Source organism: Phyllostomus discolor, chromosome 5 (genome assembly GCF_004126475.2).
Source record: "Phyllostomus discolor isolate MPI-MPIP mPhyDis1 chromosome 5, mPhyDis1.pri.v3, whole genome shotgun sequence".
In the NCBI taxonomy this organism is placed as follows: Eukaryota; Metazoa; Chordata; class Mammalia; order Chiroptera; family Phyllostomidae; genus Phyllostomus; species Phyllostomus discolor.
This window is the reverse complement of record NC_040907.2, coordinates 27,552,438-27,576,401: the sequence shown is the minus strand read 5'-3', so window position 1 is coordinate 27,576,401 and position 23,964 is coordinate 27,552,438. Positions and strand designations below refer to the sequence as shown.

The window sequence follows — 23,964 nt, the reverse complement described above, 5'->3', positions numbered from 1 at the left end:
GGAGAGAGGCATTGACTGGGAAGAGGCAGAGCATCTGTATCTTGATCTGGATAGCGGTGAAACAGGAATACATAAATGTCAAGATCCAATAAGTTCTGCCCTTAAAAATTGTCCCCTTTGTGTGTAATATGCCACAATGAAACAAATTTAAGACACCAAGTAAATATCAAAATATAGAATATACCAAAAATACTCTGCTACTCAAATGGCCCTTTTTAAAAAAGATCAAGGAGTTGAGATTTCATATGAGGTGCAGTGGGAGGCCATTGCATTGAGTTTTTAGGGATTGGCACAGTCTAATTACTTTTTAAAGGGTGCTTTGCTTTAAAGAGAATATATTATTAAAGTGATGTGATGGGGGAAAAGTGTGTAGATGCTGGACTGTACCCAGAAGATACATGAAATGCTTTGTGAGATCAATCATCTCAATATTAGAATGGAAAGGTTGCATAAAGGAGTTGGTCCTTAAAGCCATCTCTCGCTTAATGAAGTTGGAGTTTGCTGAAGAGAAATTGAAAGGAGAGGAGAGACCCCCTCCAGGAAGTGGGGATGAGACATGCCAGAGACATGCTGTGGCAGGTGGTGATCAGAATACAGGGCTCCCAAGTCCATCAGGGGAAATGGGAGGAGCTGGATCCGAGCCCTGATGGAGATAAAAGCAGGGCACTAAATTAATGTTGAGCTTTCTGGTAGCCAAAGCCAAACTGTTTTTCTGCCTCTGAGCATTAGGCTATATGAGGTCAACTAATCCCCAGTCTTTGGAAGAGTCAGGGTAGTGTCCACTGTTTTTTTCTCCCTAGACCCCAGGGATTGGGATCTACTCTTGCCCAGTTCCCAAGGTCTCTCTGATGGTCCCCAGAGCCAAGGCCCACACTGAACCCAAGTAACGACGTTTACCTCATTGTCACCCCAACTCAAGTCCAGAATGAATTACAGCCTCAATGTTAAATTTCTTCTGATGATTTGCAAAGTAGATCTACCATTAGAGGGCAAATATTTGGCTTAAGAGTCAACCCCTCAGACGCTTTGTAGAAAGCCGTCCGCTGCTTCTGCCCGCTCTGGTCCCTGTGCTCTGGCAAGACTGTTAGCCTCACCCACAGAGGCTTGCCAGACATGCCAAGGGGAGTGGCGGGGAGTTCAAATCGGCCTGCGGCCCGTAATGGCAGGTACTCTTCTGTCCTGCAGGGTCAGACAGATACCTAGAAAGCCGGGATGCCCCTCGACTGAGTGGCAGGGACCCCTCCTCATGGACAGTCGAGGATGTGATGCAGTTTGTTCGGGAAGCTGACCCGCAGCTCGGACCCCACGCTGACCTTTTTCGTAAACACGTAAGTGCCCCTGACTGATCTCTCACACTCACTGGGAGTATTGCTTCTGCAGCTTGTAGACTCCTAAGGACACGGGCTATGTATTTGTTTCAGGTCCCTTGAAACCAAGCACAGGAGATTATACAAAGTTAGAGACAGCGTCTGGGGTCTCAAACAGTCCTCACTGGGCACTGCGTTCAGCATACTCCACTAGTGTAGGGTCTGATGCAGCCACATTCCCACTGGGTGCATGCCCTCTGGGCTCAGAGTCAGGGACGGGCCCTCCTCTTGTCCTTGCTCTCCCATCTGCCTGCCTTGGCCTGGGAATAAGGGGCCACAGCCCAAGTTAAAGAGTCCCTTGGCAAGTGGCCCCCAACTCTCCATCCTCATCAGTCCCTCATCTTCTACCAGCCCCTCAAACATCTCTTCAAGAGACCATTTGGCCCCATGGCCAGGGACTGCTCCTGACCCCCCCCCCCCCGCATTGACCATACTTCCGATTTGGGGCTCAAAGCCATTTCCCCATCGCCCCTGCTGCTTGGTACTGTCCTGCCCCTTGGGCACTCAGAAGAGATCTGCCACCTTTTGTTGGTCATTTATATCACTCATTGCCAGGTGGGTGTGGAGGGTGCTCTCAGCTCAAGCTGATGGTCTCAGAGCTGCTCAGTGAGTGCCTGCCTTGTGTGTGGCTCACACAGAGGGTCCCAGCCGCGCAGGAAGGAGGAAGACTCACAGAATAACAGTTGAGGGTCAACCGGGGTAAACACAGGCTGTGAGAAGTGCCCAGCACACTGCCGGGGGAGGCTTCCCGGACAAGGTGGAACTGAGCTGGATCCCAGAGGTTTGGGAGGGTGCAGCAGAGGAAGGAAACTGGCGCAAATGTGTGAACAGCTTAGCTGGTTGGGCTCAGCAGTAGATTTTGCGGGGAGGGATGGTTGCAGACAGAAGGCAGGAGACCAGGTAGGCTTTAGTGTCACAGCAGGTAACCTGGACTCCATGTGGCTGGTACTTCCCTGGGGTGGTCAGACCAACCAGGCCTCTGATGGCACCTCCTCCCCTGCCCGCCCCCCGCAGGAGATTGACGGCAAGGCGCTGCTCCTGCTGCGCAGTGACATGATGATGAAGTACATGGGTCTGAAGCTGGGGCCCGCGCTCAAGCTCTGCTACCACATTGACCGGCTGAAGCAGGGCAAGTTCTGAACAGGAAGCACGGCACAGACACCTGAGTGGGGAGCGGATGGGGCCGGCGACCTTCCCCCAGGAAGCAGCAGGCCCACTCCCGGTGCCTCACTGGGGTTCGGGGCCACCTCAGGACTGCAGGAGGCTGTGCGAGACCCCACTGCTGCCCTCCTGTCATGACGTGTCCTTCCATGAAGGGCTGAGATGGGGGAGTGTGGGGCCCAGGGCTGGCACTACTCTTCCCTCAGCCCTGCCTCTGCTCTGAGGCCCTCTATTTATTTCCCGAGCATGGCGGCCTCTCACCAGAAGTTTAGACTGAACAGCTACCATGTGATGGCGGAAGGAGCCAACCCCTGGGCTTCGGAAGAAGGGGCCCTGAATTGACCCTTGCACCCGGTTCCCTTACCACCTGCTGGGCCTGCTGTGGCGCTGTTGGCCACAGCTCCTGCCTTTTCCTATGAGTTCCCCAGACTTTAAACTCATGGTGCAGACCTCTACCTTTTTTAAAAAAGATCTTTCCTCATTGCTAATTTATTGCTTCTGGCACTGGGGCAAGCCCTTCAGTTCCTACTCCTCTCACCCCAAACCTGGGGCTTTAGGAGGAGAGAGACTGCCCTGCCCTGGTCCCAGAGAGGCGTGGCCCCTCCACAGAGGACGTGGCCCCAGGGCACTTTCTCTTTGGGCTAGGCAGACCCCTAAGGCCTTGACCACATCACTCAGCGTGGGGAGGAAGGGTCCTTGTTGCCTTGCCCTGTCTCCCTCCACTGGGCCCTTTGCAGCCCCAGCCTGATCTGCGGGAGTGGGAGTGCCCTGCCCCGCACCGTCCCCGACACAGCTTCCTGCCGTGGCCAGAACCGCTGCAGCAGAAGGTTGCGCTAATGATTTTAGGCCAAGAAGGCCCTGAAGTGGGTGGGAGGAAAGGGTCTCCAGGCTGGAGCCTGGCTGCACCCAGGCCACGGTCCACATGCTTCCTTCATAAACAGGTCAGCAGCAGCGCTGCCCTGCTGCTATTGGGACTTATTTTATGTCAATTTGTTTATAAATAAAAAACAACATAGATGTCAGTGTCTTTTGAATCCGTCAACAGCCAAATCACTGTTTTCCAATGGGCAGGTCAGTCCCCTCCTCTTGGCCTTAGTTTCCTCACGTACAAAATGAGGAGCTTGGACAAAATGATCCCTAAGAGTTTTTCTAATTCCAGATGTCCCCTGGGCCCCCCACCCCTGGGAAGACAAAGGGTTTCACTCGGGTGTAGCAAGACAGCGGTGGGCACAGCAGCTCCGAGTGCCCAAGCAGGAAGGACAGTGTTAGGGGGAGCAGCCCCAAGGGGCCTGGGGCAAGGAGAAACGCAGACTAGCCCGGCCAGGGGCCGGCACTCAGGTCCAGGGCCACACCTGCCTGTTTCTCACGGGGTGTAGGGGTGGCGGCACAGTGCGGTGGAACCTGGGAGTAACTCACACTTTTCTATCACTATGTACCCCACAAACTGTTCTACATGAATTCGAATGATCTCATTCAATCTTCACAACAAACCCGTTTTATAGATGAGAAGAGGTAAGCTCAGATGACACAGCCGGGAAGTGCTAGAGTAGCATTTGAAGCCAAGTAGCCTGACTTCAGGGCCAAGGCTGAGGTTCCAGCCAGTCCAGCTGTTTGCCATGCACTTAGGTGAGTCGTTCCCTTCCTTTGGGTCCGTCTGGCTCCGAGGGGTTTGGATAAGGAGACTCCTGAGGGCCCCGCCACCTCTCACCGTTGACTAGTTCTCACATCCTGATGGCCTTTCCCCCTGGCCACTGTGAGATTCCAACTGTGAAGCTGAGGGTCAGGGCTGCCAAACCAGAACAGGCCCGGGTTTTCCACAGACTCCTGGACAGTGGGGTCTGGTCATTTGGGGGCACTCCCAAAGAGGGCCTTGGCCCATTTTTAGGGCTCTTCTGGACAGCAGCCTCTGTCTCTGGCACAGAGACCTAAAAGTAGCTGGGCCCAGTCAGTGCTGACTGGAGCCTGGGGTTGTTTATGTCTTCAGCCCCTGTGTTCTGGGAGCTGCCCAGCGGGAGCCCCAGGGCCAGGCTGGTGTGTGTCTGTGTGCAGCTCTAGCTATTCACAGTGGGGGTGGGGATTGGGGGGAAGCATCCCCCTAAGCAACTTTCCACCCCCTGCCACCTGTGTGCCTGAGGCTAGCCCAGAAGGCATTGGTGACTCAGATGAGATCACAGAGGGAGTTGCAAGGCCCCGCCCACTTCCTACAGCCCTGGTTCTCACTGACGCCCCCACACCACGCTCCCAAGTGCCCTTGGGAGCTGCTGGCTAGGGGTCAGGGGCTGTGGGAGCTCAGGGCTGGCCCCCAGGAATAGTCAGGACATGAGAGTCACAGGCATCCCTTTTCCTCCTACTTCCGTTGGCCCTGAATGTCCCCACCCCGGCCAAGGTGGCCCCCAGGCCCTGCCTACCTCAAGGGTACAGTCTGAAAAGATGCAGGCCAGTGGGCCCTGCCACGCAGTCCAGAGGCTGGGTGTGTGGGGGTAAGTACAGGGGCTGGTGTGTGCGGGGCGAGCAAGCGAGCGAGGTCCCTGGCTTGGTGGGAGACTGGATGGGGCTACGTGGGGGCCCAGCTTTGCCCCTCCCTCTGCCCCTCCTCACTTTGGCTCTCTGAACCAGAAACGGAGGGCTCGGTCTAGACTACTTCTTAAGAAGGGCCAGAAAAATTATACATACATATGCAAAGCCCATTCTTCTGGGGAGAGGCCATGGCTTTCATCAGTGTGCCCAAAGCATAAAAATCTCTGCTCCAAAACCCTCTGAGCCAGCTGGGACTCCATCAGAGCCTCTTGGCTCACACCAGGTTCAGACCAGGCAAGTGGAAGCAGCTGAGGGACCTCAGGCAGGTCTCAGAGCCCGCGGCAAAGAAAGCCTCCCCCAGGGCCCCTGAACAGGCTTCCCTGGTGCCTGAAGGCAGCAGTAATCTCTGGTGGGCAGGAAACCCCACTGTCCAAGCCTGTGGACTAGGGAGGGAAGTCAGGACCCCTGGGCCAATGAAAGGATATGGGGAGCGTCAGAGACCTGAGTCCTGGTACCCTCGGTCCCTGTCTGGACACATGCCCCTCGGTCTTCTGTGGAATGGAGGGACAGGCTCACGTGCTCCATTCCCTGGCTCAGCCCTGCCTGACTCTCCGCTCTCCTGTCCTAGGCCTGGACTGGGTGGCAGGCCCCTTGCTGCTAGTCCTCTGCCCTCTCTCTCTCTGGCCCTCCCCAGCCCCTACCCATCTGTGAACCTCCCAGGAGCCTTGCTTGGCACCCCTTGAGTTCCCTGGGAGGCCTGGGCCAAGCTGAGAGCCCAGGGCCTTGGGGACAGCAGCCAGCGGTAGCAACCCTGGAAGCCCTTCTGTGGAAGACACCCCCAGAGACTCCAGGAAGAGAGCATAAAACAGGTGCAGGAGGACCCCCTCATGGAGTCCCAAGGCCAGCAGCCCCTGCAAGAGCTCCCCGTGGAGGAGCCCCAGCCTGCACACTCAGGCCTGGAGCAGGTTCCTAGCACGCATGTTTACGTGGGCCACCTGAACCCCCAGTTCTCAGTGCCGGTGCTCGCCTGTCTGCTCCGAGACACCCTGGAGCGGCTGGGGGTGCCGGTGGCGCGGGAGCACATCGAGGTGGTGAGGCGGCCACGGAAGGCCCACGCCCTGGTGCGAGTGGCCACCCACGCAGATTCCCTGGCCTCCCTCCCCTGGCGCCTTCAAAGAGCCTTGGAGGAGCACCAGATCATCAAGGAGCTGGTGGCCCGCGGGAAGGAGCTGGTGTTGGGAGTGGGCCCCCGGCCCACAGACCACAGAGAGGTAAGTGAGGCGTTCCCGGAGCCACCAAGCCTGCAAGCCCCAGAGCCTCACCCAGCCGTATGGGTATGCATAGCCTCACTGGGGTTCAAGGGAAAAGTTTCAGGAGGATCAGGAAGGGAGCAAGGGCCCTGGGAGCCCCCGCTGTTCAGAGACCTGAAGCTGTCACATGGGACCTCAGGGTACTGAAGGACCTCCTGGTGATCCAGTCCTGAGCCTCACAGGTCTATCCACAACGCAAGTGGGAAGAGATTGCCCCACAGGTGTCCCAGCTTCAGCCCCAGAAAGGACAGCTGTTCTTACCTGACATTTCACAGTCCACCTGGGAAGAGGGCAGCCCAGCTGGGAAGCGGGCAGCCCAGCTGGGAAGCAACAGTGGCTGGTTGGAGCCCTTGATCCAGCAGGCATTTGCTCATTGGCTGCACGACCTTAGGCAGAGTGAGACCCCTGGGAGGAAACATAGGGATTCTTGAGTGGGCTGAGCTGCAGCGCGGTGGAGGTGGGGGTTCTGGGCAGCCTGTCCCTCTTGGTGCCCTGGTCTGGGCTCCCGACTGTTGCCCCACCCCAGCAGGAGGAAGACAGTGGCCAGAGCCCTGGCCCCAGCCCCGGCCTGAGTCGGAGCCCGGGCTCCGGCCTCCCACAGGCTGGGAGCACCAATGCCCCGCCTGCCCAGGTCCCAGGGAGGCCTAGCTCCCAGTACCGACCCAGGGGCACGCGCTCGGACAGTGCCATCATGCATCAGGAGATCCAGGGACAGGAGCGGCTTTTCCAGGGCGCCTTCCTGGGCAGCGAGACCCGCAACGTGGAGTTCAAGAGGGGCGGCGGCGAGTACCTGAGCCTGACCTTCAAGCACCACCTGCGGCGCTATGTGTGTGCCTTCCTCAACGGTGAGGGCGGCAGTCTGCTGGTGGGCGTCGATGACAGCGGGCTGGTGCAGGGTGTCCACTGCAGCCACCGCGAAGAGGACCGCGTGCGCCTGCTGGTGGACTCCATCCTGCAGGGCTTCAAGCCCCAGGTCTTCCCCGACGCCTACACGCTCACCTTCATCCCCGTGGTCAGCGCCAACGCCAGCAGCACGCCCCTCAAGGTGCGCTGCAGGACAGGAAGGTCTCTGGGGCTGTTTTGTCACCTGTTGCGTCATCACTGTACATGTGATGGCCCACCTCTACTCTGCTGAGCAGTGCCAGGTGTGGGGTGGCAGCAAATTGGAGTCGGGGAAATGGGTGACTAGAAAAGAGACTTGAAACAGCCCTACCCCAGCCCCACCAGGCCGCCCCCAGGCCCGAGAACCAGGAGCAAGCAGGGCGGTGTTTGGGCGGCACACTGCCAGGTGCCGCATCCACAGCTGCCGCTGCCCTCACCCAGGTGATCCGCCTGAGCGTGCACGCCCCCAGGGCCCAGGCAGAGCCGCAGCTCTATGAGACAGACCAGGGAGAGGTGTTCCTGCGGCGGGACGGCAGCGTCCAGGGCCCGCTGACCGTCCACGACATCCAGGAGTGGTGCAGACAGGTAAGTGGCTGAGGCTGGGCGGGTGGGATGGGGACACCGAGCTGGCCCTGGGCCCCTTCACCACTCACTGAGCAGTCCTGGGCCAGCCCTCGAGTTTCCCTTGGCGCTGCATTGCCCCATTGAGTGTGCTGGAGGGGCTGAATCAACGTAGCTCTGCTACCTCCTGTATTCCCCCGCCACGTGGCTTGGGGGAGCCAGCAAGTAGAATGCTGAGAAGTTTTAAGACATCCTGAGGGCTCTATATCACATTTTAGGGGAGGCTCTCAAGATAGGGGCAGTGAGTGCTAGACACAGTGCCAAAGAAAAGCATTTTCAAGAGGGAAACATGAGGTGGCAGGAAAGCAGAAGAGGGCAAGGGGCTCACAGAGAGAGAAGGACATGGGCGGTGGTAGGGGTGGCAGAGGGGGCCTGCCAACCTGAGCCTGCCTCTGGTACTCAAGAAGGCTGCAGAGGATGGGTCATCCCAGGGCCTGGGATGCTCAGCTTCCATTAAGACCCCAGAGCTGACTTAGTTAGGGGTAGCCGTGTGGCCAGAGGACCTGGCTTCTCCACCTAGCAGGGCCCACCCGGTGCCAAGTGGCCTTGAGCAAGCACCCCAGGCTCTCTGAGCCTTGCCTTCCTCCATCAGTTCAACCCCAGGAGGAGGGTGTGAGGACCTGAGCGGAAGTCAGCTTAGACCAGCAATTTTTAACTGGTGTGCCCCAAGAATTTTTAAAACGTGCAACACCTGATAATTTAGTCAGGGGCACTGACCTCTTTCCCCTGAAACTGTCAAATAAAAAATGACAACAGTGCACACAACTGCATGCTATGAAATGAAAACAGTTGAAAATCGCTGGCTTAGACATCTGCCTCTCTGATGTCCCCTCAGAAGTGGGCAGCGGAGCAGAGCAAGCTGGAGCAGAGGGTGAAGGCGTTGACGGTGGAGAAGGAGCAGCTCCAGCGGCAGCTGCAGCAGCGCAGCCCCTCCTCCTGCACCTGCTGCCTCCTCTGAGGCCCCACGGGCCAGGGAGGGCAGGGGTGAAGCTGCCGCTCTCCCTGGGAGATGCTGCGATTTCCACTTGGAGCCAAAGTCCTCCAATAAGCCCACTTGGCTGCTCAGAGCACCAGGCACCCTCACTCCTTCAGGAGCACTGCACACACACAGGCTGGTCCCCACGTGGCTTCAATCCTGAGCAGACCCCGGGCTGGGTAGCTAAGAAATTGCTTCTAGCGTGATCTCCAAGGAATCTTACCTTCAGAAAGAACCTGTAAAAACCTGGCCAGAGCTGTACTAGGGCTGAGCTAGAAGGGACCGTCCCTGTCCCTACTATGCTCATCTTGCCAGGCCAGGGTCTATTGACTCCAGTTGGTTAGATGAGGCCAGAAAGGAATCTGTGGTCTTGGGAAATCCCCCTGCAGACAGCAAGGCACATCGCTAACGGTAGTTACAGGGCAAACAGGCTACCTTGCAGCCCCCACCCGTGGCATGCTGGAAATTGTGATTCTTGTAGCTTTTCAATAAACTACAGGAACCTGGGGCAGGAATGATTATTTCTAGGACACCTGGCCAGCCAGCTGGATGCAGCTGGGCTATGAGTCCCGTACCCAGTTCTGTCCAGGAGATCAAGCGAGCCCTGGGTTCTTACCACCCAGAGATGAGGGGGAAGGAGCCCAGATGGGCAGGTTCCAGCCCAGCTCCGCCGTAATGACTGGGTACCTTGGGGTAGAGTGCTACCTCTTTGCAGCTACAGTGCACTTGGTCACCATCAGGCTTGTGTCGTGTCTCTCCAGCACATAACAGCTCCTGCCCAAAAAGGGCCTGACTTCCATTCCAAGTACCCTCTGGCCACTGGAGCAGTCCCGCTCAGCCATTTCCCTGCCACCATCTCCACCAACAGAGCCAGAGACACTAGAAAGGCAGCATCTCAATCAGGACAGGCCTGGGCTCCCCACTACATTGAGAGCAAAAGCCCACACCATGATCTACACGGCTGTCATTGACCTGACCCATCTGTTCTCAACTCCTCCTCTGGCCGCTGCTCGGGCGCTCCAGCAACACTGGCCAACTTGTGTTTTTTGTTTAAAGATTTTATTTATTTTTAGAGAGGGGAAGGGAGGGAGAAAAACACCGAAAGTGTGGTTGCCCCTTGTGCGCCCCCTACTGGGGACCTGGCCTGCAACCCAGTCAGGACTGGGAATTGAACTGGTTGGTGATCTTTTGGTTCACAGACCAGCACTCAATCCACTGAGCCACACCAGCCCAGGTAACCAACTTGTTTTGTGAGTACACTTGTCTCAGGGCCTTTGCGCTGGCTGTTTCCCCTGCCTGAAATGTTCTTCCCCCAGAGAGCTCCTTGCCTCCCATTTCATTTCCTCCCACTTGAAGGTAGAGAGGACATTTTCTGCCCACCCTATTTTAAAAGATTTTATTTATTTTTAGAGAGAAGAGGAAGGGAGAAAGGGCAAGGTTGAGAAACATTGATCGGTTTTCTCTTGCATGCCCCCTATTGGGGACCTGGCCGGCAACGCAGGCATGTGCCCTGACTGGGAATGGAACCAGAAACCTTTTGGTTCGCATGCTGGTGCTCAATCCACTGAGCCACACCAGCCAAGGGCCCCACTCTATTTTAAATTACACGCCCCACCCCCTCCCTGCTCCCACACCAGATGCTAGCCCAGGCATCACAATCCTTAGAAATGCTCTTACTGGGACACAGCTGGTTTCTACAAAGGCAGGTGGTCATGTTGCTGTGGAGCTGCTCCAGGCTGCTAAGAACTGGCCCGGAGCACCTGGGTTGAAGGACACCAGAAAACCTTTGCCCAGCTTCCTCCCCCAAAGCCTCTGGGTGCTGGTCAGTGCACACTGGGCACTGAAGACCACCCTCCGGTGCAGTCTCCGCTTCAGCCCACATTCTTAGTATGGTCTCCTCTACACAGCTGGCTGGCAAGGTTGGTCAGGCTTCCCAAGCCCTGGAAAGGCAGTGGGGTCCCTTTTCTAGAAAGTCGTGCAAGTGACCAGCACCTAACAGCTGGTCAGCTGAGGCAGTCTTAAAGGCGGGGTGGGGGAACATCTAACCATCACTGTTTCTGCAAACCACCTCACACCACCCAGGGCATTTTCCAGCGAGTGCTGCCGTCACCACCAGCCCGTCAGAGCCCTCAGCCCGGGGAGCAGCCTTCACAAAAAGGCTGATGACTGTCTCGTGGGACCGCTGGGTAGGGAGAGGTGAGTTCACCCGGTAAGCCCCACTCAGAGTACTGTGCCAGACAAGTAGGAAGGCCACCGGAAGTGAAGGTACTTTATTTTGGCCATGAGAAATAGAGTCAAAGGCAGCTGGGCTGCTCTCGGTCAAGAGGAAGGAACAGCAGCTTCTGGGCATTGGCGGTGAGGGTGGCCCCGGACTGGTCAGTGAAGGATAAAAGGGGCCCACTTCTTCTCTGGATCTCTGATGGGGGAGCACAATGGTGAGAAGGAAATCTTTCCTCCCCCATCCCTGGTTTCTCAGAGGCGAATGAGTGAATGTTGTTGACCACTGACAAGCGACCTCTGCAGAGGGGACTGTTCATGAGTAGGTGCACTCAGCAGCCACAGCGTCAGCATCACAAAGTTCCCTCGGAGGGAAAACCACCTGGGCCGCGACCTGGACTCCAGGCTTAGGGAGCGGGACCTGCAGGGCACAAAGCAGTCCTGCAGCCCCCGGCCACGTGTGTGTGTGTGTGTGTGTGTGTGTGTGTGTGTGGCGGGGGGGGGGGGGGTGCGGCCAGGGCTTGCCCAGCAGAGGGAGGGCTGCCTTCCTAACACGTCCACACCCCCTTTCTCAAGATCAGTGCACACAGCACCCATGTGTCTTAGAATCTCTTATCTTTGTATGCTGAGAACCTAAATTTGGTATCTTTGGGGAAATTCTGGTTCCTACTTTTTTAAAAAGTCTCCTCTCTGAATGTTTTTTAATCTGAGGATATTTTTAAATTGATTTTAGAGAGAAATATCGATGTGAGAAATATGGGTTGGTCACCTCCTATACTTGCCCCGACCGGGACCAAACCTACAGCGTAGGCATGTGCCTGACCGGGGATCGAACCCGCAGCCTTTCGGTGTGCAGGGTGATACTCCAATCGACAGACCACCTGGACAGTGCTCCTCTCTTAGTTTTTAAACGAACCATCAGATCGTCCACTTGAGGCTACCCACCTGGAGGAGGGCCTGGGGCTGACAGGTCAGGGGACCCACCGCACGCAGACACGCCCGGCACTCGACATCCGCTGCTGGCCGCGACACGAGCAGTGTTACAAACAAAGTGCACAGCTCTTGTTCTGCATTATTTATTCCTTAAGTTAGAGGATACAAGTCCAGCCAGAACATAATGGGCACACAGTGGTGCCTATTGTTACACCAAGTGAAGAAAATAGATTTCCATATTGCCTTTCAACTGCAGTAACACCATCCTGGAAGGAAGAATCGCTTCAAGCAAAGCTATCTATATGTGAGAGGGTTTTAGAGGCAGCTTCCCCCAAAAATTCTTTGTTCTTTTTTAAGTGACCCCTTGATGCAAGGAGTGTTTCCCAGCCCCGGGAGAGAGGTGCAGCCAGAGGGGGCAGGGATTCTAAAACCGGGCTTCGGGGACACAGACTCATGCCACTTCATGTGACAGCAAACCGGCCATCCCTGTGAACGACGAGTGCCAGCCACAGTGGGCACGGAGAGTCCCGCAGCACAGGGCAGTGCCAAGGCTGTTTGTGGTGCCCTCAGGTCACCAGCACCGAGTGCTGTGTTAGCTACGATGCCTCTCCGAGCTAAGTGCACGCGGCGCACTCATAACGGTCTGGGCCTCCCTGGGGAGGCGAGGGGCTGCGCTCTGGAATCCGGACTCCCGGGAGATGGAGAAACGAGGTGAGTGACGGGCACTCCGCCAGCCCCGTCTGTCACCCACTCCTGCCCAGATGTCCTGCTTCTCGTTTGAGGCTGGGGGACCGAGATGGAGAGTGCCAACACCAGGCCGCACACCGTGTAGGAGCCGATGCACATGATGGGACATGCGAGTCACACAGTCTTCCAAATACCTTCCCCCATAATAAAATATTCTTAATAAAAACATAATTTAAAGGAAGTGTCAAAAGCTGAGTGTAAAATCAAAGCTGTAAACTCTTCTCAAAGTCTGAAGACTCTCTTGAAGAATCATCCCTGCTTAAAAAAAAATAAAAATGTTAGCAATTCTGTTATATGCATGTCAAAGTAGAAAAGTCAGAATTTTTATTGGCTGCTAGGGTATACTGTCTTTTTCTTTAAAGACCAGTAGTTGGAGCCTAAAATGAATACTTACAAGCTAAATTCGTAACCCCTATGAAATCGTGCACTTTCAAGATCTTAGGTGGATCTGTGTGCCGGCCCCAGGAAGGGCTCTTCCCAGGGCACCGCCTCCTCGCCGGGCCTCGGGCGGCGCATCCCCCACTCCTCGGGGCTGCGGAGACTGCGTAACGACCAAATACGTGCCCTGCTGCTCAAGTTTCCTTTCTCTCTGCGGCAATTTTTTAGACTGCTGACCGGCCTCTCACCATCAGGTGGACAGTATCGACCAGTCCCTGGGGGCTACCTGCTCGCCCGGCAGAGGGTGAACCACCACCACCCTCCTCCCCATATGAGCCTACCTCTCTCGCCCACCCACTTCATTCCGGTTATCGCCGGTCACGTGGCCGACCGACCACAGCAGAGGGGAACAGCCGTGTGCCCATTCGACCAGATCTGCGCAACGCAGAGCCCACGGGTGGTGAGGACAAGGTGTGCAGGAGCCAAGGAGGCTACCTGCCCGTGGCCTGGGCAAGAGCTCCCCTTACCTGTGAGGGGACCCCACCCCAAATGAGACCATGCCCCATCCCTGGCTCCCCTTTCAGACCCCGCAGACCCCTCACTGACACCCCAGCCCCCACTGACACCCTCAGCAGGAGACTGTGCGGCAGCAGCCACAGCCCACTCAGCTGCCCGAGCAGGACGTCACACCCCTTGTGGCAGTGCGCGCAGCTGCCGCGCTGTGTGGACTTACGTGCCCTGCCCTACAAGACTAACGTGCCGAGCTTGTTCAAAGATTGTTTGGATTTTAAGGGGTCTCCAGAATAAGCAGCAATTAACATAAAAGTGCTGCATGTGTAATTTCTAGAGCACTTCCTGATGAGAGCTGAGGTCTGCAAAAATGATGACCACCACGTTGTCACACCCATCGCCCCCTTCAGCGTCTCCTGTTCACGGACACGTGGAGCATCGAGGGGCTAAGGACCCAGTGTTCCGGGGTTCGCTCAGACTGGCTCCTGCACGCCGCAGTCATCGGCAAGGGGACGACCGCCCAGGCCCAGAGCCCCGGGGGCAGGGTGGGCCCCTGCTCGTACTCGGAGGGGCCACACCCACTGGATGCCCACGCCAACCTCGCCATGTTCAGTCTCTGGCAGATAAAAATTTTAACACTAAACTCATGATATTCTTACAATTCTAGGGTTATCACCATTAAAAAAAACAAACCTAAAGCTTAAAAATACATACGTTACCGTCAGTCATGATTTATCGACGGGAACTTCAGTTCAGTGATCTCCGAGTCAGGGGAGCTGCTCCCGCTTCTGTCGCTGTACGTGTCCCTGCGGAACCACACGGCCTGTTCAGCGTCCCCAACCCAAGATGCACTGACACCCGTCTCTGCAATCTCCGCCACCACAGGGACACTCGTCTGCACGCACACAGCAGGCGCCAGAGAGACGCCCCACTGGCACGACATGTTCGGCCCAAGGCCGTGGAACTTCAGTTACAAAAGATACACGTCTGAGTCACACTTCAGTCGTGATCACCTGACCACCGATCAGGGTGACTAACGGGCTCCGGATTAAGGCGCTCAGCAACACGAAGCTGCCCGGGCCGTGGCCAGCACCCTGGGAAAAACCACAGTTCCTCTTGGACTGTAGAGTCCTACTTAGAAATGTAGCCCCGGAACCCTGATGCTACAGACGGGGGGCCTGACCACAGTACCAGGGGCAGGTCACGGGCAGCACAGGAGCAGCCTGAGGAAACCCCAGGGAAGGAGAGGTCGCCCGTGTCGGGGTGAGGAGGAGCACCCAGCCAGGCCCCTGGCTCCCGGGGTTCTGCTCAGCACTTGGGGGCGATGGCTCGCTGCCACGAACCCGTGACCACCTGGAGGACCGGAGAAGCCGCACCCACCTGGGTGAGAGCCTGCAGCCTTTCTGGAGGTAATGCTGGAGCCTCCCCACGGAGGCTAGAAGGAGGCCAAAGTATGGTGGGGATGGCTTGATGGGTCTGGACAGAAACTCGGGGTGGTACTGAACCCCGACAAAAAAGGGGTGCTCTGAAATAGAGATGCGAGAGAAAGAGCTTCGCTGTGTGTGTGCACATCATACGCAGACAAGGAGAAAAGGCTGGTTAAATGTTTCACAATCCCACAAACACTGTAATTATCTGAAAGCAGCTTCTGGATCAGAGCCTGGGTACAAGTAAGCACAAGGCACGGGAGGCGTGAAGCCCCCTCCCCGCACACTGTCACACTCCCAGTGAAGCGACCTCCTCTCCAGGTTCCTGTCCTCGGTGCCCCGGATCTCCACGGGGCTGCATCGTGCAGCTCACATCAGATTAGAAAGCGGGCTCACACACCAAGTCCACACTCTCATCCCGGAGAACGAGGAACCGAGGCCAGAGGTCAACCGAGGCCAGAGGTCAGGCAGCTGCCCACAGACGCCAGGGCACAAAGCTCGTCCCTGGGGACCCCACCGTCCAGGGCTCCAGACACCTCCTGCACCGAGACGCCCTCCCCCCTCAGAGAGCAGTGCTGCTTCCCAACTGTGGGGGGGGAGGGGGGGGGCAAGGGTAATAACTAACGTTTTCATATTTTCCCACACGCCAAGAAAACCTCACTAAGTTTTCCATTAAATACAACAGCCCAAGTAATGACCTTCCAATTCCACAATTTCCATCCTCTCTCCTCCGATGTCTTGGCCAACGAACTTCAAGCCTTGCTCCTCCAAACACTTTTTCAAGACTGGGTTCACCTGTTGACAAATGAAGGATAATTTCTCAGCTTATTGTTCCCAAAGTAACAGAAAGAAGGTAATTTCCAGAGTCACAAAGCTCAATTCCTCACCTCAAATCTGTGGCGGTGCCTCTCTTCCAAGTAATCTGGATCTCCATAGAGTTTCCCTGGTGGGGGAAAAAAGGCAAATAAGCTGATGTAAAGAATTCTGACTTACAAAAAAAAAAACCCTATTCACAACCACATCCTGCTTTCCACTTTACTTTTATCAACTACACAGTCAGGCCTCTGAAGATCACTGCTGTGCCTCTCCCGCCCACCCCAGCCACCTGCTTGGCGCAGTGCAAGGGGACTGAGTCCGGGCGTGGACTCCCCTCGCCCACGGCACAACCACCTACGACAGAAACAGACTCGCATCGCCCCCCGCCCGCACACGGTCCCTGAGGCACAAAGCGCTTCTGCTGGGAACTGCCTTGGAGAACCAATCAGGACGCAGCAGACGTCTAAAGCCCCGAGAGGCATGTGTTAGGGGCCACCCCGGCGACCATCGGGGCCAGTGCTGGCCAGTGAAGTCACAGTCGTCCAGACCCTTAGTCCCCGGGGGCTGCCCGTGAACAGTAAGTGCTGCGCTGGCAAGTGGGCTGTTCCACAAGCCTCTCGGGGTGGCTGGGTGAGATCCCCACACCCACGGAACGTTAGAGATGGAAGGACTGCAGATCACACCACGGACTCCACCGATGCTGCTGCCCGGGCCCTGCCAGACACACAGCCGCCTCTGCCAGTGCGGGCTGGGGCGCAAGCAGGGCTACAGCTGCGAGTACACGAGACTGTTTACCCTGTATCATTACTTAGTTACTGTACTGTTTTCCATATGAACACTTGTAACCCTATTTTGCCCCACCCTGTATAGACAGAATTTTCCCAGTAGACAAGAAAACAAAATCTTAATTTTCTTAAATATTTTCCGCCCCAAATTTTCCCTAAATCTTTAGCACCCTCAAGTATTTTTTAGAATTAAATCTACCTAGACTGAACCTTATGAAACTGCCATTGTTTTTTGTGGGACAAAAACTGCCAATATCAACAATTTTATATGGTTTAGTCTCACAAATTAATTAGGTAAGGAACAGATTACAATGGATTTCACCGAACGGTGTCATTCTGGTGACACACCCACACCTACGGGCCCTCTGGCCCTGACCTGCAGCCTCCCCGAGACCCGCGCTGCAGCTGCGCCCGTTTCGGTGCCTGAACGGTGCACGGCTGGGAGCGGATGGACCTGCTCGAGCAAGAACAGAACCAAGCACCCCAGAGCCCAGCACCACCCCGAGACGTGCGTCCTGGAGGAGCCGAGCCCGAGGTTGGGCCATTGTGGGGGCGGGGGGCGCTCTTACTCATGACGGAGTTCTTGGTCTGGAACAGGGTTCTCCTCTTGCCCAGCCGCATGGTCCCGCCCATCTGCCCAGGGTTGTGCTCTGGCATGTCTATGACCTGGAGGTGTCGAAACACAAGCACCACTGGCACGCCGCTTCCGTTAGAGACGGGCCGCTGGCGCTGAATGAAATGAGCCTGTGAGGAGGCCCTCATTCCCCAGCCTGTCCTTTGTAGGAGATGTTGGTCACGGGAAAATACCTCCCAATGCATTATTTTAAAGTCATCACTGAGTAGGGGCTGGATCCCCCGGCCCGTCCTCGTGAGCGGCAGGCCGCCCCTGCGCCCAGCGCGGGGCTCACTCGTGCTGCCGGGCGGCAGCGGTTCCCACAAAGACGAGCCAGCTGCACGCTCACCGGACAGGACCTGGGATCACACGTCCCCTGTACCATCTGACCTTCTGTGTCCTGTGACTCCACCGCCCCCACCACATTTCAAAACCTTTGGTTTTCTCCTCCTGTGGTCTTGGTATTAGCAAAGCTCCATTTCAGGTCGACAGACATATATACTGGTGATGCCAAAGAGCCTTGAGACCAACAGCTTTGCCCACCCTGTTTAATGCAGCGTCCTCAGTGACAAGACAGGCCTGCCGCCCCCCGGCTGGGGGGTCAAAGACAATTGAGGCACCGTCCTCGCCCGTGAGCCGCATTCCTCTGGGAGGAGACACAACGCGAGGCATGCTGGTCTCCAAAGGCTCTGGCGACCATTAAACAAATCTCGGTGCTGCATTCCAACATTCTTTAATGATACGCTCATCTCCCAGCGGTGTTGGGGATTAGATGGATCAATGCGGGGTGGGAAGGGGGGAGTAGGTTTACAGTTGTGAGTACACAGAACAATTTTTGTGGTATTATTTATTCTTGTATTATAGTTTCCCAGACGAACAACTGTAAACCCACTTTTGCCCACCCCCGTGTATAAAGCAGTGGACAGTGGCCAGCTCATAATAAGAGCAGATAGGTGTTCCGTATCAGTGCTATTATAAAGTGCTCCTGGGAGGTAAGGGGAGTCGGGATGGGGAACTGTTTCAATCAGGATCCCCCTAGCTGACTGGGGTGGCACCTGTCCTTAAAACTTTCTGTGGCGATCTGGGAAGAACAGTGAGAAACTATACAAGGAAAAAGGAAATCCCTCCCATGCAGCAGGCCTGAAAGTCAGGACTGCAGGGTTCTCTGGGACGCACCCACGTGGCCTCACTTCCCGTCTCCAACCACAACCACTTGCATCAGTGCCCCGTTCCCGCCCTCTGAGCCCCGGTGAGAGGCAAACTGGACTCACCACAGGGTGGCTGGTGTTGGGGTCAAACTCTGTGGAATTGGCATCTGAAAAATAAAAGTATTTGTGCTATGAAAATATTTACAAACAAATCTGATTTCTTGTAAGTTTCATTCCTAAACTCTCAATCACCATTTCCCTCCTATTTAAAGTCATTCAGTGATTCGAACAAAAAATTGGGGAGATATTTTAAAAATACACACACAGGCACATTTTTTCCATTAAACCTGTAACTCTCTGGGAGGGGCCGAAGCCACACAAAATGGTGACGTGGAAACCGACTGTAACCTCGAGTGGTTCCACCTTCCCTTCCAGACTGTCCCTCTCCGAGACGAGACGGGCAAGTCCTGTTTCCTTCATCCTCAGCATTTTATACATGGCCCTACCCAGCTGCCTCACTCAACAGCTACATCAGAAATCAGCGGATTTGAAAAACCTGAATAACCTTTCTGCCTTGCTGAATTGCGCATAAGCTAAACCACTAAAGACTGAAAGGAAAAGTGCCAAGCCCCTCATCCCTGGGGAAGGTGAGTGGTGGCGGGAGGTGACAGCTGTGAAGAGGTAACAGTACCCAGAGGAGCAGCTCCGGGACAGGGCGGGGGGCGGGGGGGGGGGGGGGGGTCAGATGGCACCTGCTCAGCAGCCGGAAGCTCGGGCACGCTGCCTACAAGGGCTGGCCACCCATGGCATTACCTTGAGGCAACCTCTCAGGAAAAACAGGAATGAGCCCAGCCATCAACAGCAGGCTGGCCCCAGAAGAATCACACGTACTTCATAAAGCCAGACCACTTGTCCACCCCTTCAGGTTGCTTTGGTTCTTTTTCTTAGAACTCAGGAGGTCTTTCTGAAAAGCTAGACTGTCGGGGGGCTACAGGAAATGAGGGGTTGTGGCAGACCCTTCCAGTGGCCGCACTGAACCATGCCCTCCGTCTTCACATCCTGTGGTTGTTCCCCCGCACCCACGCCGCCCCCTCCAGGCTTGGCCATGGACACCAGCAAGCTTCACACGTGCTCGCTCAGTGGGCTTGTCATCTGGAAGCCGGTCAGTCTCCACGCTGCAAGGCAGCTCAGGCTGAATTAGTAGCTGATGAGCTGCCACAGAGAGAGACCTTTGCGACGTCCCTGCTGGGCAGGGCTGAACGCAGAGCAGGGTGATCTCAGACACGCCACACGGAGCAGAACACCAGTCACCCTACAGAATACTGAGACCCAAACTGCTGTGCTGGAAGCCCCCGGGCTGTGGGATGGACTGGACACAGTGACACGGGCAGCCAGGCACAGAGCCAGCAGCACTGTTCCCTACCTGCCGTCCCTGCGCTGGGCCTGTCCGAGGGCACTATTCCATTCACCACTTGCAACCGTGTGAAATGGGTACCAACATCACCCCCTTTTACAGAAGGTACAGAGGCCCAGAAAGGCCAAGGAGTTGCCTAGAATCACCTATAACAAGTGATAAAATCAGAATTTGAGCCCTGGTCTGACCAGCCCCACAGCCCAAGTTCATAATAACTGCAGAGCCTCACATAGGCGCAGTTTTCTCGTTGGACACCAGCTCGGGGACAGTAGCCATGGTGACCAAAGTGTGAGGACCTCCAGAGCAGGAAACATGGGGTGAGAGAGCAGCCTTAGCCGTGCTCCCTCCTTCCTGGGGTTCTGCCTGGAGTAGGCGCCTTTCCTCAGTGAGGGTCCCATTAACAGGCCCCAAGAGGCCCTGCGAGACCAGGCCTGTCCTTCTCCACGGCTCCTGGTGACCCACAAGGCACCAGCCTTCACACCCTCCCGGAACGCGTAAGCAGGAGTTTAACAAGCTTTTAAATAGACACTTACCTTGCCATCCCAGCACATTTCTTGAAAATTCCACCACTGCCAGCTGCATTCCTAAGCACACGCCTTGCAGGTGGGAGAGGAAAAGAAATGAGGCCCCACTGAAAAGGCGGCCCCACACTCCCTGCCAGCTGCTGGTCCGCAGCACCCCCCTCGCCAGCCCTCCTAACTTCCCGCTGCAGACAGGCCCCGGCCATGTTTTGTCTGTATCAGATTTCAAAAACTGGATCTCCATGTATGTGAAGACTCCAGGTTTGGGAAGTTGTTCAATTTTAGAAATAAACAATATTCTATTCAGTACTTCAAAAAGTCAAGTTTTCCTACCCCACGAAGAAGCATCCCAAGTACTTCGCCCAATTACAGCAAGCGGGTGCTTCAAGTGAGGATGGAAAACAGTCTCCAATGTCTCTCACCCAAAAGACAAGTTCAGTAAATAAACAAGATTTCCTGACATCTCATTCTTTGAGACTTCCACCACATCTACACACAACTCAAAGTTTAAACTTCGCAGCGTAAAGGAGGGTTTGAACTTCTCCCCAACAGAACCAAAACAGGCCTGCACTTGGTCGTGCTAATCCCATGTCACTTAGACTCCTGTTGGCACCTTCCTTGTGCTCCTTCCCCCTTCTTACCCAAGAAAGGCTTCTTCTGTTTCCGGGCCCAGGCGATAGCTTGGATTTTTCCTTCCGTCCCTCGAACGCCGAATCCCCCGGGGACCAGCACTCCACTGCACAAGAGAGCACAGCACAAGGGGACCCCCTTTCCACCAGTCCGGCTCCCGATCACCGCCCAGAAGCCACTTCCCAGTCGCGGACATGGTGAGGTTAGTCCGCACACCCCGCGCTGGGCGACGTCTGTGACCGCGGGACTGCCAACGAGCTGAATGGAGACACCACGAACTTCGAGCACACACAGAACCGCGGACTCTCCTTAGTGCCGCTACAACGTGCTCCTAACAACTGAAAACAAGATGCTACACAACAGTGAAACACTGTCGCCACCCGGCCTCTGTCACAGGCATGGCCTCTCTCCTAGTTTTTAACCTGTTTTAATATACACACAGTTTTTTAACCTCCTGGCTCCCTGGATAGGCTGTACGGTGCTCCCTGGGTAGGAAGGGGCCTTTCCTCATCAGCTCAGGGGCCACGCTGACCTGGGGTCTCAGCCGCAGCTGCAGTAACAGTCAGTTCTTCTAGTGACCTACAAACTCTTGCTCATGTTTTAGGTGTATAAAGAGCAGCTACTGAAACCACTCGTGATCCTCTACTGACAGACACTCGTCAGATCTTCTGGGTGGAAAGCTTTAAATAAGCCCCATTGATGGATGCACACAGCAAACAGAATCAATGACATGAAAACAGGTTCTCTTTGGATTCGACTGCACTGATAAGCTGTGTTTGGTAAGATGAAATCATTCAGTATGTAGGCTTTTCAATAAGTAAAAAAAACAGTTAAACAAGCAGATTTACCACCAGCACATGAAAGCACAGCACTTTGAGCATTAAAACCACCCCAAGCCGCCCCGACCGATGTGGCTCTGTTGGTTGGGTGTCATCCCACAAAGTGAAAGGTCGCCAGTTCAATTCCTGGTCAGGGCACGTGCCTGGGTTCCGGGTTCAGCCCCCGCCAGAGCACGCACAAGAGGCAACTGAGCCGTGGTGTTTCTCTCCCTCTTCCTCCCTCCCTTCACCTCTCTCTAAGAACAAATAAATAAAATCCAAAACCAAACAAACAAAACCCCCAAGCCCCTGAAAAGCAGAGGCAGAGCTACTCACTGGGCACTGCAGAGCTTCTGCCAGGCTTCGTGATAGCGCACGGGCTCCTCCTGCAAGGTGCTGGGCTCCAGGTCCGTGGAGTCGATGTACTGGGGGGAGCAGCGGGCGGGTGAGAGAGGCGGCTGTGACTCCAGAGCCGCGCGCTTTCACAACTTCATGTGACATTATCAGTGTCCCTTCCTTCTCAATTTTTAAAGTTTTAAAATGATACTCTTAATAGATTTAAACCTAGTAATCACTTAAAATAAACACTAAAATCTTTCTCCTATTTTAAAATATGAGCATTTCCTTCAAAATCCTTTCACTCCCAAGCCCGTCTCTGTCCGCTCGGGCACCATCTGTTGCAGAGCTGCTGCAGCAGACTCCAGCGCGTCCTCTCGGTTCCCAGTTCCCCGTCCATCTTCCACCTGGACTGCTCTTCATCGTTTTCAACTTCACTGAAGCTGAACTTACGTACAGTAAAACTGAAGCACGGTATCTGTCCCTGACCTCAAGAAGACAAGGGGCGGGCCACTCGGATGAATTTAATCACTCACTCAGAGGTGTGACCCCCCCACCTTGATCCAGTTATAAAAAGATACCGTCACTCCCAAAAGGCCCTTTTGCCCCCCTGAAAACCACCTCCTGCCCGCTTTCTTTCACCACAGGTTTTGCACCTTCCAGAACGTCACATAACTGGCCCCATACGTTCTGGACATTTGGGTTGTGTCCAGATTTTGGCTATTATAATAACTGGCTCATTTATACAAAAGTGTTTTGTAGACATGTTTTCATTTCTCGAGTAAATATCTGGGAGTGGAATTGTTGGGTCACACAGTAAGTGTGCATTAAACTTTACAGGAAACCGCCAGATGGTTTTCTGAGGTGGCCGCACCACTCTACATCCCCACCAGCAAGGCGTGAGCTCTGCATCCTCACCTACACTCTTAGCCACTCTGGTCAGTGTGTGCTGGTATCTCACTGGGATTTAATCTGCATTTATTTCCCTGACAAATACAAGAAAGATGTTGAGCATCTTTTCACGTATATCATGGGCAACTTCTATGAAAGTGTCTGTTCGAATCTTTTACCCACTTTTTCATTAGATTGTTCAACTGCCAATTGCTTTCTGCCCTGACTCCCTAAACATGGAGGCAAGAGCCAGGCATGGCCCAGCTGAGGAGACTCGTGACCAGGCCTTTGCCGGCCCACCTCCAGTTGCCTCCCATTCCCCACTGCCCCTGCTCCAGGCCCCTGGATATGCTCCTTCTTCTGTCGGGAATGCCCTTCCCTTCTGCCTTGTGCATCTTCCCAAGCTCACCCAGGTGTCCCTCCGTGGGGAAGTCTACCGTCCTCACATCCACCAACACTGGATCACCCGTCTTCCATGTGCCCCTGTCACACCTAAACCCCACCACCATTCTAGTCCCCTCTCCCATCTAACTCACGGTGGGCACAGGCCACCTCCAAGTGGGTAAACCAATGAATGACCCAAAGAACTAGCAAAAAATAAGTCAGAGCAGTGTAACAAGGTCCCGTATTTCTTAAAAAATGCATAACAGGTCTTCCTACAGGAATCTGTCCACCGACACAAAGCAAACTAGATTATCGTGCTGGGAAGCCCCTGGCGACATAGGAGGCAAACCCCAGTGTCCGTGGTGAGCACCTCTCCTCCTGAGAAGCTCCAGCTGGGAGCTGCGCCGCTGGGGAAAGGGCAGGAAAGGGACAGGCGGAAGGGTCTCCAGAAGAGCAGACACACACGGCACCTCCTCCATGCCAGGCACGGTACTCAGCACTACGTATGAGCTCATTTAACTCTTCTAATGACCCGAGGAGGAAAGTGCTATCAGTACCCCTT

The 23,964-nt window shown here is 55.2% G+C and overlaps 3 protein-coding genes across 5 annotated transcripts in view; 2 read left to right on the top strand and 1 right to left on the bottom strand.

The window, feature by feature from the left end:
- The window catches only part of SCMH1 (Scm polycomb group protein homolog 1), a 144,899-nt gene extending 141,349 nt beyond the window's left edge, over positions 1–3,550 (top strand). Inside the window, 2 exon segments of the mRNA XM_036025857.1 lie at positions 1,186–1,328; positions 2,382–3,550. Coding sequence (XP_035881750.1) covers positions 1,186–1,328; positions 2,382–2,507 — 269 coding nt within the window. The 3' untranslated portion in view covers positions 2,508–3,550.
- A 2,305-nt stretch (positions 3,551–5,855) lies between these two features.
- SLFNL1 (schlafen like 1) lies at positions 5,856–9,785 on the top strand. Its single transcript, XM_036025856.1, has 4 exons — positions 5,856–6,316; positions 6,885–7,400; positions 7,679–7,822; positions 8,694–9,785. Exons 1-4 carry the CDS (start codon positions 5,933–5,935, stop codon positions 8,814–8,816), a joined length of 1,167 nt encoding a protein of 388 aa, XP_035881749.1. The 5' UTR covers positions 5,856–5,932; the 3' UTR covers positions 8,817–9,785.
- Positions 9,786–12,111: 2,326 nt separating this feature from the next.
- Positions 12,112–23,964, bottom strand: part of CTPS1 (CTP synthase 1) — a 29,723-nt gene continuing 17,870 nt past the window's right edge. For 2 of the 3 annotated variants that reach the window (XM_036025855.1, XM_028511867.2), the window contains 10 exons: positions 22,128–22,216; positions 20,985–21,079; positions 20,356–20,418; positions 18,532–18,575; positions 17,217–17,313; positions 15,934–15,989; positions 15,745–15,841; positions 15,000–15,144; positions 14,339–14,425; positions 12,112–12,986 (listed from right to left, as the gene is read on the bottom strand). In XM_036025855.1, the coding sequence (XP_035881748.1) occupies positions 14,341–14,425; positions 15,000–15,144; positions 15,745–15,841; positions 15,934–15,989; positions 17,217–17,313; positions 18,532–18,575; positions 20,356–20,418; positions 20,985–21,079; positions 22,128–22,216 (771 nt within the window). In that variant the 3' untranslated portion in view covers positions 12,112–12,986; positions 14,339–14,340. Of the gene's footprint in view, positions 12,990–14,338; positions 14,426–14,999; positions 15,145–15,744; positions 15,842–15,933; positions 15,990–17,216; positions 17,314–18,531; positions 18,576–20,355; positions 20,419–20,984; positions 21,080–22,127; positions 22,217–23,964 lie in introns of all 3 variants that reach the window. The other variant, XM_028511866.2, reaches the window with a different exon arrangement.